At 44.1% G+C, this 15,816-nt stretch overlaps 1 protein-coding gene across 2 annotated transcripts in view; it reads left to right on the top strand.

Moving 5' to 3' along the window:
• The window catches only part of RUNX3 (RUNX family transcription factor 3), a 157,368-nt gene extending 146,082 nt beyond the window's left edge, over positions 1–11,286 (top strand). For both annotated transcript variants that reach the window (XM_081869292.1, XM_081869291.1), the window contains one exon: positions 5,050–11,286. In XM_081869292.1, the coding sequence (XP_081725418.1) occupies positions 5,050–5,558 (509 nt within the window). In that variant the 3' untranslated portion in view covers positions 5,559–11,286. The remainder of the gene's footprint in view (positions 1–5,049) is intronic.
• The last annotated feature ends 4,530 nt before the right edge of the window (positions 11,287–15,816 follow it).

The raw sequence follows: 15,816 nt of genomic DNA, 5'->3' as shown, positions 1-15,816 counted from the left end.
AAAAAAAAGGTTTTGAAATTTGATCAGAATAATGTTTGTATGTTTATTTTTTTTAAGACTACAGCTCATGAGGATTCGAAACTTGCTTGCTTTATCTAAAAAGAAGAAGCAGCAGCAACATCGGTAGATATATTTCTCAGCTGTATTTCTTTTTCACTTTGATAAAGAAGCCCTTTTCTTGGCAGCAACAGCACCAGGAGCTGTCGTGTGTTCCTCTTTGCATGTAGCAGGAAGAAATGCCTAGACCAAAAGCGTACCCCTAGCATCTTTACATAGCTCCCCCTTCCTTTTTGTTTTGTTTTGCAAGCCAACAGTAATTAACACATTTACACTGTTGCTTTTATATTAGCAGCAGGCAGCAATTGCCAAGCGGTGCAAGCTCAGACTCATAAAAGTTGGCCTCTCTAAAAACTTTAAGAGTGTGTTAGGGAGGAAAACAAAAAGGGGAAATGTGCCCTGAGCTTTTTATTTGAATTTGCTCTTTATGGAATATTATTTATGGCGACATGAAATATAATGAAGCAGCGTAAAGGCCTTCCTTTGCTGTGTTCAAGCTGTCGAGCAGCAAATGGCGCCTGCCTGCCGTTTATTTCAAGATATCCATCTCCTGGAATTCCTGAATGCTGCATCGCAAGGAGGAGGAGGAGGAGGATGGGATGGGGCGCAGGAGCAAAAGCACAGGCGGGATCCAATGAGAACATGAATCAGCTCAAAATGTAGGTCGGGATTTGGACAGGGGCAACAAGCCGAGGAAATGAAGTTCATCACAAAAGAGAAAGGGGAGGCATCTCCAAAAAGCCAAAAAATTAAAGAGAGAGAGGAAAAGGTATGAGCAATATCTTAGTCTAGTGAATGGGGAGGAGGGGAGCAATATTATAACACAGGATATGCCCAGCTGAAACAGTTTGCTTGAAAGATGCCCTACAATAGAAGAACATTCTTCAAGCGCACTGCTTTGGTTGCTGCTATCAAGATAAGAGACGTCTTTTTTGCCCCGAGGAAAGTAATTGTTGAAACATGTTGGGCACATCACATTATCATAAGTATTTATTTCTCAAGATCAGTCTCAGGTCTTGCCTCGCCTCCTTGCTTTTTGCCTTTTTAAAGTTAAGGGCTAAACTAGTAGTGAAATGACAGGCCCATGATGGGATTTTTTAACACCTTTATTAAAATCATCCCAGAAGGGGGACAGGTTGGATCAGGACCACGATACAGCCATTGACCCAATTTCAATCCCCCCCCCAAGCTGCTATCAGCTGGGAGAAAGGTACAATACAGGTATGGTATATAGACATGTTGGAAGTTGCCTTATACCGAATCAGACCACTAACCCATCTAGCTTAGTACCGCCCACAGTGACAGGCTTGCAATGGTTTCAGGAAAGGAAGCTTTCCTGGCCTTACCTGAAAATGCAATTGAACCTGGGACTGTCTGCATGCAAAGCAGATGCTTTACCACTAACTTCTGGTCTTTCCCCAAGTAAACCTGGGTTCAGCCCTGACCAAAGGGAGCTATAGCTTATTGGGAGAACGCATGCTTTGCCTTTAGACGGTCCCAAGCGCAAGGCCTTGAGCAGGGGCCGGCAAGGTTTACCGGCCATGGGTTGGATCACTCCCACAGAGATCGTCTGTGGTCTGGACTGGCTCTGCGCAATGCTGAACATTGTGCCTGCACAGAAGCGATTTTTGGCATCTGGACACGCGCAGACACGATTTCCAGTGCCACTTGGAGAGTCCCTGAGCTGTGCTGCGCTGGTTTAGTGCAGCGCATGGGGGGCTTGCCGAGCGGGCGGCTCAGTTCAGGGGTGGCTTGTGGGCCAGTAAAACGGTCTTCATGGTGCTGACCCCTGGCCTTGAGCAAGCCTTCAGAATTCGCAGCTCTCTGAATTTTGCAGTACAGCTCTACAGCCAACTAATGTGTACAAAAATGCACATATTATGGTAATGCAAACACATAAAGGCATATATTAGTGAAAGTAACATATGAATTACATTACAGAATATTGCTTTCAAAAATTTGTATCTATGGCAAAAATGCTTACAAAACATCTATTTTAGGAGAAATTCACACTAAAATGTGGGTTAACTTTCATGACTTTTAAAAATAAACTTATTTGCAAACTGATGTAGAAGTACAGGGAAGTGAAGGTTGGAAGAATGAGAAACTGAAAGAAACCAAAATTGACAGACTCACCCATCCCTCCTTAGAACAAATAGCAAACACCCAGTTCCCTTTCTCCAGAAGGGCCATACTAGATATTTGCTAGGTATGTAGCATGTTGTTTTCTGTTAATTGCAGGCACTTATTTATCAGAATGTCAAATGTGGGGAATGGAGGCTTACCTCTTCACCATGCTGTGATAAAACTGGAGGTTTCTATCACCATCACCCCACCCTTCATGCAGCTCGGACCGAGCGGGAGTGGGGAGTCCCCATTGGCAAGAGAAAAGGGGGTTTGTGATTGGCTGCAACTCCTTGACACATTACTTCTGTATCTTTGGAGGCTGAGTATGTCCTGAAGGAATCACTAGGTATCAATGCATTCATTTGATCCCATCTATTTGCATTAGGGACGTGGGTGGCGCTCAGCGCCTAGGACTTGCCAATCGCATGGTCGGCGGTTCGAATCCCCGCAGCGGGGTGAGCTCCCGTCGTTCGGTCCCAGCTCCTGCCCACCTAGCAGTTCGAAAGCACCCTTAAGTGCAAGTAGATAAATAGGTACCGCTTTATAGCGGGAAGGTAAACGGCGTTTCCGTGTGCTGCTCTGGTGCCAGTTCACCGGAGCAGCGTCGTCACGCTGGCCACATGACCCGGAAGTGTCTGTGGACAGCGCTGGCTCCCAGCCTCTAGAGTGAGATGAGCGCACAACCCTAGAGTCTGTCAAGACTGGCCCGTACGGGCAAGGGTACCTTTACCTTTACCTATTTGCATTAGACAAAGAACTAGAGACTGACAATACCTCTATTCAGTCATTCTACCCATCATTCAATTAAAATTGCAGGCAAGAGAGAGTGCCTGCCTCTCTCTTGCACCCTGGACCTGACTTCTTCCACATATTGAATGAGCAAGTTTTGGGTCAAGGAGTCTGGTCTACATGAACATAGGAGCCAGCACCTAGGGGCTAATGTCCCTTTGCCCCCCATAAAGTATTTGAGGGGGCTCCCCCCCCCAGTTGATGGGAACTGCCATTCAGATGGTGTGCATCTTGTGATTATGTGTGGCGGGGCTTACCTGCCCCCCATATGTTATTCAAGTTGGTACAGCTGTGCATGAGGAGGTATCCCACACCGTGTGGAACCTGAATTCTAAACCACGCAGGGAGCCTTCATGCATAGAAGCAGGTTTCCTCTTCAGGCCTTCCTGCCTGACACATGGATGGCGGCAGGGCAGGTGACAAGGATATGGCAGAAACAGGAGGGCCAACAAACATTGCTGCATTTTTCTGCTTCACACAAATAGGGTGAATGCCCCAAAATGGCTAATGTAGAACAGCAATCCACATGAATGATGGTCACCTCAATTAAACTGGTAGGGCAGCTTCTGGAATTGTGGGGACTGAGAAAGCATCCATCTTGGATTAGCCATTTCCCTCTTTCCGCAGTTAAATATTGCTGCACAGAAAAAATAATAATTACATTTCTTCACTCTTTTTTAGGCCTTCATAGGGAAAACAACAACAAAAAACCCCAACCAGTAATAGCATGACCTACAGTAAGCAAGCTTTCAACTGTGTGTTTATCAGCTCTGTCCCTTGGGCCTATCAGCACAAACAGACCACCCACACGAAGGCCTCAGAAGACCCTGGCATAGACTCTAGATTTCCCTCCACATTGCTCTGTTTGTGTGTGCATATGTGTGCCAAAGCTGATGGACTGACTAGCTTGGGGACTCTCTGTCAGAGGGCTGTGCTGTCTATTTACTACACAGCCCTAGAGAACAGCTAAACAATTTTATTTCTGTGTTTACAAGTGTGCTGGCCAAAAGCTAGAATAGAAGCAAGCGTATCACTAATACACACGCCCACACATCTGAGTTGAGGGCCCTGGACTGGACTGCACTGCACTAAAATGATACCTTCACAAATTGGGAGGAGGTGGAGGTGGGGTATGTTTTTATAAATATACAGAGAGGCTCATCCACTGCCTATTCCCAATGTGATCCGAAGTTGATTTCATAGAATCTTACAGTGGGAAGGTGGGTTTGTGGGCTCTCTGCAGCAACATCAGGCCAGGGTGCTCTTTTCAGAGCCTGCTAAAAACTTTTTTGTTTAGGCATGAAACATGTAAAAGCGGACATAGCTTTTGGAAAGTTCTGAGAGTCTTGGCTGACCACTTAATGGGTAGTATTCAATGTATTGCTATGTGAACATTCCATCTGTGCAAGGATCTCTGCTTGTGCAACAGAACTTTCTCCCCCTCGTCTCCACGCTCGCCCCCTCAATCTGTTTCAGGGACTTTCCCAACCCCCTGGGAGCAGATTTGGGGAGGGTTGTGGGAGAGGAAGGGGGGGAAGTCCCATTGTGTAAATGGAAATCTGTGCACTGGCAGGACATGGTAGTTGAATACCATCCGTATGTTTCCACATGTAATTTTAGCTTAACTGCTGGTTTTAATTATATTGTGAATTTTTAAGAACTGCCTGTTGTGGCAATTATAACACTCTGTACAAGATTCTGTATGGTGTTTAATTGTATTTTTATTGCTTCTTTTACTTTTTATATATTGCATTTCATTGCATTACAGTTTGAATTCAAATTGCAGTACAAGAAAATGCAATATGAGAAACCCAAGAAGCGATAAAAATACAATTAAAAACCAAGCTGAATGTAATGGATATGGCGTCTCTTGTCTTCAACCACAAAGCCACAGACATGGCAGAGACCACCTGAACACAGGTCGTGGACTACTGGTAGGTGGTGGACCACAGTACAGGAACCCCAGACCTATACTCACAAAATGAGCTGTGTCACATGTTCCAGGAGAAGGCTGAAAACTCCAACCCACAGTAACATCCTCTCTCTCCTCTCCCTTCTCTCTTTCCCCCAAACCAGGTACATCTGAATTGAGTCCGTTCTCTGACCCACGCCAGTTTGACCGGTCCTTTACTGCATTACCGGGCTTCACTGAGACCAGGATGCATTACCCCGGTGCAATGTCGGCAGCCTTCCCTTACACAGCCTCACCTTCCGCTACTGGAATTGGTGGCATCAGCATGACCAGCATGCCCGCCACCTCTCGGTTCCACCATACCTACCTTCCTCCACCATACCCCAGCTCCACCCAAAACCAGAGTGGACCTTTCCAGACCAACCCTTCCCCTTACCACTTGTACTATGGCACATCATCCGGGTCATACCAGTTCTCCATGGTAGCGGGGGGAGAGCGCTCACCAACGAGGATGCTTCCCTCCTGCCCAAGTGCATCAGCTGGAAATAACTTAATTAATCCTAGCCTTGCCAATCAGAATGACGGCGTTGAGGCGGATGGCAGCCACAGTAACTCACCTACAGCCATGACAACTCCCGGGAGGATGGATGAAGCTGTCTGGAGACCGTACTGAAAGAGGACTAGGAAACCAGATGCCTTTCACCCTTTTTAAAATTAATTAAAATGCCCAACATGTGCTATGTTAGTTGGTCATTAGAAAGGAGGCGATAACGAAAAGGAGCCGTCAACAACTTTTCCCAATGCGCATCACATTGCTCTTGTAGAAAATATAGGTTGTTAAGTTAATTCAGCAAATGGAGACTGGAGATGGGCTGAACTTTGTATACATTTCAGACAAAACCCTCCCTCCCTCTTCTTAAAGTTCCTCTTGACAAATCTTGATTGTGTACGCAATGTACATAGGAATGTACAGATTGAAAATGCTCTGTTCCTTTGTAGTGTTGTGGCTGAGTGTGAAAAGCCCTAGTCAATCATCTCAAAGGTCATGAAATTTTAAGAGTGAATGAATGAATGGGTGTGTTTAGCTCTTCAGATACTGTTGAGAAAGATATGTAAAGCCAAGTTAATATGAGGACAGGACCAGAATGTCACCATGCCCTGCACCGCACTCTTTCTACCATTCAGTGGTGGCCTTATCAGGAGGCAGCATAACGCAGTCACATCAGGTGGTGAATCTGGAATGTCAGGATATGCTGGGAAGTTCTCCTACACAAGTTCCATTGAGGTGAATGCAGTTGCTTAATCTTTTAGCAGGGCTCGTACGCCAGGGGGAGGAGTGTCTCAGATTTGACTGCAGTTAATTTAGTACTGGGAAAGGGTGCTATTTTGAATTTCCTGCTTTATACTACCAAAATATCGTACGCCAGCCGTGAACCTATATGGCCATTTAACCACCGCTCTGAATACACCAGATTCAGTTGGTGGGGTGAGGAGTCGTGAATGGCAGCACATACTGTATCGCAACAGGTGTGATCCAGAAGCAGTAAAAGCAGCTGGAATCATGCTGGTGATCTGTTCCTGAGTGGGTTGTGGGCAGGGATTTTGCTAGGTACTCAAGGAACAGGTTCCTGGCACAAATTTGCATTTGATACATTATGTACAGAGATACAAATTTCTGAGCAAATTATGATGGTAAATGCATAGGGTATTACCAGCAGCACACTCAGCTAACTGCCCAAGAAGCAACATCAAACAAGGCTTTGTTTTTGTTTCATTTTTAAGGGGGGAAAGAGGAGGAAAGGAGGTGGAGATCTGGGACCAAGTGCAAAAGACCCAGGGCTCAGACCCCCTGGGCCCCCTACCAATGCCCCTGGCTGTAGGTAGGGGTGGGGAGAAAATTCAATTTCACATTTAAAGGTGAACTTACATAATTTGCACTTTCTGAAAAAATACAAGAACCCAAACACTGTCATACCTCAAAATTTGAATGTCTCCAAATTTTATAAAGCAGTTCTCCAGCCAGGTGATGTGTGCAAAATCCATAAAGAGTCCATCAAAATGCTAATATTAGTGAAAATAACTTGCAAAAATGCATTATATTAGGGGGAATTGAATTACAAAATTGTGTATATAGACAATATTAGGAGAAATTCAGAGTAAAATGTTGATGAATTTTCATAAGGACTTAAAAAGAATTTACAAACTTCTGTAAAAATGTGGAGAACTGAGTTTAAGATTGGGGAAAATGAGAGGAACCAAATTTAGCCCATCCGTAAATTAGCCCTTCTCTAGTTTGGGGGCTGAATCTAGCCTTTCGTCTTCACCAGACAGACAAATGGTATAATTCCAGCTTCCTTTATGAGCCTATGCATTCATCACCCAGTTGCCCTGTGCATGCTGTACTCTACCAAGGCCAAAGCTCTGGTTCTCATTAAAATATTAAACCTGTGTCTGAGGTGTACCACTTTAGACTGCTGCTGGGGACTTACATTTAGATGGTCTCTCACTAAAATAAAGCATTTCTGGGAGCAGAAAACCAGTATATCGGGGATAGGTATGGAGGAGAAATTTGATTCAGTTCATATTTAAAGTTGAATATATCAAATTTGCACTTTCTGAAGCAATAAGAGAACCAAAATGCAGTCATCCGTAAATATTTGCACTTATCTGAATTTTGTGATGCAGCTCTGCAACCAAACAATATTACAAAAATGCATATATTATGGGAAAGTGTGTGTGTAAATTAATTTATTAGTGAAAATAACATACAAAAATGCATTAGGGGAAATTGCTTGAAAAAATGTGCATTAGTCAAAACTAAAATGCTGATGGATTTTCATGAGGATTAAAAAAAATAAATCAGAAATTGCTTCATAAATATGAAGAACTGAATGTAAAATTGGAAAAATGAGAAATTGAGAGTACCAAAATTGACAGAACCTTCCATCACTAATCAGAGGAAAGGTTGACTAGAACCTAGCATCTAAGGACTGTTCACAAGAAAAGCCCCTCACAATCCAGTGAATAAACGAGGAATGAATCTCCCCTCCCCTGACACTGATGGTGCCATTGGCCACACTCCTCCAGAAGCCTTTCAAAAGACACACCTTTAGTCTGAAAAGACCCAATAGCTATAGGTCTGTTCCACACAACCAAGGCTTGCCAGCTGCACAGAGCAGTCCTACTGGGCATGCAGCAGAGCATGCACAGACTGTGTGACCCCCAGAAGGAAAGGAGTGCAGCTCAGCAGCAGAGTATATGCTTTGCCTGCAGAAAATCCTGTGTTCAATCTCAGGCTTTAACTGAGAAGGATTTGGAAAGACAAATGTTAGAAACCCTGTAGAGTCACTGTAGATAGCGATGAGCTAAATGAACCAAATGGTATTGGGGAAGGGGGAGAAATCCAGTTCAGTTCCCATTTTAATGCAAACCCTACCTAATTCACACTTCCCAAAACATCACGTGGACTGAAACACAGCTATCCTTCAAAATCCATGCTTCTCTGATTTTTGTGATTCGGTTTTCCAATCAAAAAATCTGTACAGAAATGTGTATATTTGGGGGAAGTGTGCATCACGAGATTTGAATTGCAAATATGTATCTATTTGGAGAAATGAGCACCCCTACGCTGGTGAAAGCAAACTAATGTGGAAATGTGGTGAACTGAACTGAGGATTGAAAGAAGTGAGAGGCACTTGTCTGTATAAGGCAGCTTCCTATGTTCCTATGCTAATGAGCATGTCACTGTCCGGGCCAAGGCTAGCAGCAACACTCCTGTTCTTTCCTGTGAACATCCTCCTTGTGTTCTATACAGATGGAATATTTTGGTATAGAGGAGCCTTCAGTCATTGAAGCCCCGACCAGCAGCCTGATGTGGTATGACCCAGACACCAGTTTACCACCACAGTGCGTGCCAGATCATGATGAAGGCCTGTGGCTCAGTAGCAGAGCATCTGCTAGGCAAGCAGGAAGTCCCTGCAGGCATCTCCAGGCAGGGCTGTGAAAGACTCCCTGTCTGAAACCCTGCCAGACATTATAGAATACGGAGCTTGATGGAGCCCAGTGATCTGCCTCGGGATAAGGCAGCTTCCTATCTTCCTATCATCAGAAGCCCATGTAGACATCTATGTTTAGAGCCTATACAGTCCCACTTTAAACTCCTAGGTACGCAGACCGGGTTCTGACAAGAGGTGCTTTTAGGTAGGCAGATATTAGAAATGTGAACAAGTATCTTATTGCTGATTTTAACAGAGGTTGTAAAGCAAAGGCATGATCCATCACCATAGGGGGATCATGACAGGGCATAAAAGACTCCTCCTTCCTCTGCACATGCTAGGCATCACATGAAACCATAGTGCAGTGGAACATTTTGAAGCACCAGAGCCCATCATGTCAGCTCCCAAAGCCACATGCCTATGGAGCATCCAAACACCCAGTTTATTAGGAACAGCATGACTGTAGTTCTCTGCAGAATTTCCTGTGAGTAAGCTCCATTGAATCCAGTGGTGCTTATTTTGATTGCTTAGATTCAAGTGCAAAACACACTGAACTTAAACAAAAGATCTTACACCAGCTGAAATGCACCTTTAGCTTTTTATTAGAAAGCAAACAATCTTGCAAAGAGGTATTATAATTTAAACCGCTAGCATGAAGTAGAAACCTTATCAAAGAAAAGGAAAGAAGTCTCCAACCTCTGCTTGGTTATGTTCTTCATTTTTTGATTTCCTCTATGCTAATCTGTCACAAGCAAACTTGAAAGCCTTGTTATCACTTCATTCACTTCCACAAAGCAAGTTGGATCCATCACTTAACCCATGCTCCAGCACACGGCAGCATCACTCCAGCTCTGAAAAAGTCTCCCCTGCATTTCCTCTCTACTACCCCACTGACCTCAAATGGGAGACTGCAATTCCTTCATCATCGTACAGCCCAGACCAAATAAAATCAAGTGCACACACACAGCCCTTCCGTTGGCGGAAGGGAAGACACAGGAAGTTTGATGCTCCCCATTTGGAATAATGGCCAATGTGTTATGGTGTGTGGGGGAGTGTATGTCCAGGAAGGGGGAGGAAAAAACAGAGGACTTTATTGGGTTCTATAAACATCCCTCTGTGCTCATGTTAAACCACATCCTATATAGGTCACTACATATTAACATGGCTCATCACACATTTGACAAGCCCATTATGTGTATTTGTATCTGGTGTAAAATGAACAACCCCAAATTGTTTTGGTGAGAGCTTGTTTTTAAGTAACTGCTGGCTGCCTCTAATAGAGCCTTGATGGTTTTTCTCAAAGAGGAAAACCAAAAACATTCAGGACTATCAAGTGTGTTCTCGATATGCACTTGTAAACCACATTAGGAAGTGCAGCCTCTGTCAGCCCAACCCTTTCAAGTTAATGATGGATTGTCATGCACAGGTGTGAATAAAAACACATGTGTTTTATGAAAGGGGTCAAAAATATTTGACCTGGAGGATTTTATTTTATTTTATTTTATGCTTTGCACTATAATATGCTTCTTTTTTTAAAAAAAATGAAATGCACAATTGCTTGTACAGTAAAATATTTTGTTTGGTTCAAGGAATATTTAACTGTAAAAAGAATAAATCTACTTTGGTCTTTATTTGTTATAATAATATAATTCTTTTTAAAAAATATGTTGCTGAAGGATCCTATTTCTTAGAACTTGTGTACGGAAGGTTTTTAATTGGTTGGTTGCTTTTTAAACAGAACAATAATTTGACTAGAATTCTTTTTTTTAAAAAAACCCTCTGCAATCTGTGTTTAACAGCAAAGAGTGGTTTGTTTGTCTGTCTTTTCTTTTTTTCCTTTTCCTTTTTTAAAAGGAGCTGATTTTGATTATGAATATTTTAAAATGTGTTGATAATATTTAAAAGGTGAGTGTCTGCATAGTATTCCACCCCTACTTACTGGCAGCTCTGTTTTGAAATGTAGCCTGCCCTACTTCTTTTACATGTAGCACTTCTAACCATCTGGGATGCAGATTCTGTTGCAAAATTCAACAGTCCCAAACCAAAGTTTGGTGAAAACATGGAAAGGTGTTTTGTTTTTGTATGTTTGAACAAGCTTACCTTGCCACCTCTTGCCCTTCCACCTGGGCGGCTACTCTCACTTGACGCAAAATGGAGAGTCTCCACCTGTGCTTTCTGCATCAACAGCAAAATGGCCTCTCATTCCATCAGCCTCGTCTTGCAGATTCTTGGGAGCTGAGCCAACCATAGCAGAGTGGTCAGCGCTGCATTTCCCTTTCCTAGAAGACAAATAAAAGGTCCATGTTCTTTATCAGATATACATGATGATATTGCTAGGTGTTGCGTGTAATCATTTTAATGCCTTGCCATGTGGAATAAATAAATGTACGGTTACTGATGGAGAAATTGGCTCTTGGCTGTTGACTCTCACCCAGTGATGCTCCTTCCACTGAAGTGAATGGGGATATCTGAATGTACAGAGGCCAGATGCAATTCCTCGCCAATAGTGTGTATGATTCCAGATTCCACATGCCCATTACACTGCACTGAGGAGTGGGCTTCTGGTGGAGAGCAAATGCCTGTAAGTTTCTGCATTGTTGTCTGAAAAAAGGCAGCAGTCATGGCCAGGGATAGGCACAACAATTGCGCCTCTCCATGCTGATACATCTCCTTGCCAAGGGCTCAAGGCACAGGGAGCAGGGATATAGCTCCTTGCCAAAGATGCAAGGAAGCCTGTGTATGCCTCTGGTCATAGCAATACATCAGACTAGCAGTGTATTATTTTTCAAAGTTGAATCACAACTTGGGAGAAAGGCGGGATATAAATACATTAAATAAATAATTTTCTGGGTGGTATTGCTGCTGCTGTTTTGACAGTTGAACATCTAGCGTGCTTAAAAGTTCAGACTCATTCTGCTCACCACATTTCCCCCATTAAAAAAATCCTAGAATTACTAGGGAGGGTTGTTACAGGGACCCAGACCCTCTACTTTCCATGGTAGTCTCCCTTTACTGTCTTTGGAAGGCTAAAATGGGAAGGGGGGCTCAAGGAGGTGGAGATGGAGCTTGTGATAAATGGAGCACTGCAATCCAAGGACCCCTGAGACATTTGTGCTGTTGCACATGACCAGTGGGATGGGACTGTGGACTGCATGCACATTTTCACATTGCAAGGTAGATAGGAATGGTGAATCACTGGAGCTGCAAAAACCATGGGAAGTATTGGCTCCAGTGAGTTTTTTCTAGTTGGGGTGATGGGGGTAGCGGGTGGCAAAGGGATTCTACTGAAGCCTGTTGTCATCTACCTGAGGTACCATACAGAGGAGCCTGAAGCTTTTTGCCACTGAGCATCTACATCAGGTGTGAGGAGACTTTGTCCTTGCAGATGTTACTGAAATACAGCTGCCATCTACTACAGCAAGCATGGCCAATGGCCAGGGACAACAGGAGTTCAGGGGGAGGGCAGGCCGAGACCAGTGCAAATTAACAAGATTTGTTATTTACACTGTCCAATTGCCAGTAATTATGTCAAGCAGGATGAAGAGGGGTAGGAGGAGCCAAGAAGAGCCTGCCTGCTGCATCAGGCCAGTGGCCCCTTAATCCAGCATCCTTTCTCATAGTGGCCAACCAGATTCCCATGTTAGGGGCAACAAGCAGGATCTGAGCACCTCAGCAACACACACACTTCCCTAAGTTTTCCTGGGGACCTGTGTAGTAGAATCCAGGCATACTAGTTTTCTATGTCCAGGGATTCTGTTTATATGGAGGAATATTTAAATCACACGAGTTCCTTCCTGCAATTCAAATACAGCCCTCACCCTGATTTACCACCTCCATGAGAACTAGGAACATGACAGAACCCAGGCCTGTTTTTTGGTTTTGGTTTTTTAATGGACATTTTTGTGAACCCGAGCCTAGGTCAGATTGCCTGGTGTGTGTGTCTGTTCTTTGTGCTTTAAATACAGTCCATGTGCTGCTGAGCCTCGGGATCTCAGTTAAAATTGAGAGTTCTTTCTGACGCCTAGCAATTATTTCGACCCTCCTTCTGCGCACTGCTGCATGCCCCATAGCTGCATTTAGAAGAAACCACAAGAAACACTCAAACGGTGAGAATTTTGCTTCACAGTCTTGACTAACGGAAATATGTTTCTAGTGCAGCCACACAGCACAGAGCCACCTTTTTATCACAGCTTCTGGGAGAGGAAACACTCCCCCGGGGTGTGACCATTATTTGTAGGAACTTTCCGTTCCAAGCTGATCCGAGCTTCTTGGAGCTTGATTTAAGAGTTAAAGAGGCAATTAGAGGGGAGTGGGCAGAAGAAAACATCAGAGGCTCCCTTTTGTACACTGAAGGACTTCGCAAACCTTCTCTGTACCATTATGCGCCAGCTTTTGGCTCAGCTAGGCTTCCTACCCCAGAGAGTTTAAAAATCGCTGGGTTAAGCAGACTTTCTTAATTAACTCCCAGTTCATTGGTTTACCAACAGAAGATGGCTAAATATGACTTTGCAAGGTGTGGCAGTTCAGGAGCTGCTCCCCTCCCATGTGCCAAAGCCCCAGGCTAGAGTGGGTCCTCAATCTCAGTATTGCACCACTGATAGCAACCTCCTGAGCCCCCACCCAATCAGGCCTCCACTGCTGCCACCCAGCCCAGAATTGCTGATGCCGCTGCACTGTCTGCCATCTTAGATGTCCCAAAAAGCAATCCACACTGTCAGCATCAGAAAATATATTTTGCCAAATCAAAGGCAGGAATTCCCAAACCGTGGTCCATGAGCTTCATACAGGTGGTCCGCAGCAGTCTGTAGATTTGTGAAGATGGAACTAAATATTCAGATTGCTTTTTAATTGTACTTGTATGGCTTGAGTTCTTATAGAATCATGGAACTGTAGAGTTAGAAGGGACCATGGTGTTCATCTAGTCCAGCCACCTGAAACCACAGGGATCTTTTTGCCCAGTGTGGGGCTCAAACCCGCAACCCCGAGTCTCATGCTCTACTAACTGAGCTTTTTATTGCATTACAGTTTGAATTCTGTGCAATTCAAATTGTAGTACATTAAAATGCAACATATAAGAAATCAAGGAAGCCATAAAAATACAATTTAATAGCACAGAGTATTGCAGAGAACAGCAGAAAAGCTGTTAAGTAGTCCTCAGTAATTTTCCAGTGGTCCATGGGGGGAAACCTTTAGGAACCATGGAGCTAAGGAGATGGCCACCTTGGGTCGCTGCAGGTGCAAGGTATAGTTTTTGAATGCTGCCCTGTATGATAAACTGGGTCATTAGATAGAAAGGGGCCAGAACAGTCAATTCCTTGCTGTGCTACTTTCCTATTCACAGAGAGGGTTTTCTGTTTCGTTTCTAATGCTAGGAAAGATTAGCAAGTTGTGAACTTTCGCCTACAGGCTGACGTCTTAAAGATCATGGGTCTATTACACATAAAGCAGAATGAGGCAAGAGAGTGGGCCGTATCACCTTGGTGAAGGTCTCAACTTTTAAATGATGCTACCATATTAAAAGCAGACAAATCCATGCAAACAAACAAACAAAAAGTTGAAAGGGACCTTTTCTGTGTACTTTGCTGGCTTCTATATGCAGGGAGTTTAACCAAGGAGAATCTTCAAGAAACTGTGATTTCACCCCACCTTCATTTTGAAGCAGTGTAATTCATTCCATCACCCCAACATGCTACCAGTCCATCTAGTCATGTCTTGCCCAAAACATTTTGCTTGCTGAGGCAAAGGACAAGAAGGAAAGGAGAAAATGCCCCATCTCCCCTTTCCATGTATAGGAGTCAACCAGACTGAGGGCAGCAGGCTACCTTAAGAGGATCAGGGCAGGCGGTATGACATATAGCACACATCTCTCTCCTCTGCCACTTCACCACCATGCCTCATCCCCTAAAATCTGTCACCTCTCTCTGACCTAATTATAGAGGTGTGGGGATGAGCAATTTGATCCAGTTGGCTTTTAAAGACAAGCCTAACCAATTTGCACTTTCCAAAACAATATGCAAAGCAAAGCACAGTCATCCTTTGACATTTGTACTTCTTCAAATTTTGCAATGCAGTTATCCAGCCAAGTTATGCTCAAAATGTTCAAAAATGCATATACAATGTATTGTCTCTGATGAAAATAGGGACGCCCTGAGGAAAAAGCGGGACATTCTGGGATCAAATCAGAAACCGATACGCCTTTTGTAAATCTGGGACAGGCCTTGGAAAACAGGGACACTAGCAGGGTCTGCATTCAAATCCACTGACTAGGCTGGACTTTGTGCCTTGAGGGAGAATGGTTTCGTCAACTTCATTCTCAGCTAGAACTTCCCTCCCTCTTCTTCATTCCTGCTTTCTCAAGGGAAGTTTTCACAGACTCGTCTCCATATACACGAGTCAGCCAATGTAAGCTTTGCCTCAGAAGGGAGTCACATCAAGGCCCTTTGAACTTGAATGCTGCGCTGCCATTTCAGCAGCTCTAATAACTGCAGTTAGTCCACAGGGGTCAGACTGAGTCAGTGGCTTGTGGGGCGGGGAGAATTGCCAACCAGCAAATGTGGACAATTCTAGAGGGAAGAAGTTGATCTCTGGAAGGGCAGCAGAGGGTGGCTTCTTCTGAATCATCAAGGGAAGGAGGAGAGCCTGGAGGTGTCATGTTCTGCAACAGCCCCAAAACTGCAGCGGTGCAGTAATGAGATTTTTTTTTCCCACACAGAGAGAAAGGGATGCCTGAGGAAAGAGTTTCAATTATTTAGCTTTGCAGCAGAGGATTAAATGCTCGGAGCCAGTGTTCCTCAATTAATTCTAGGGTGGGCTAGCCAGTCTGCAACTCATAGGTGGGGCAGAAGGGACATCCATTAGGCAGACTCATACATCATATGTTTATATGGGATGCCAACTTATTCACCAGCCCCTGCTCCTCTCCCTTTACCAGCAACT

This window comes from Podarcis erhardii (assembly GCF_964252035.2).
Source record: "Podarcis erhardii genome assembly, chromosome: 7".
NCBI lineage: Eukaryota > Metazoa > Chordata > Lepidosauria > Squamata > Lacertidae > Podarcis > Podarcis erhardii.
Note: the sequence above shows the minus strand (reverse complement) of the source record. Positions and strands in the feature narration are given on the sequence as shown.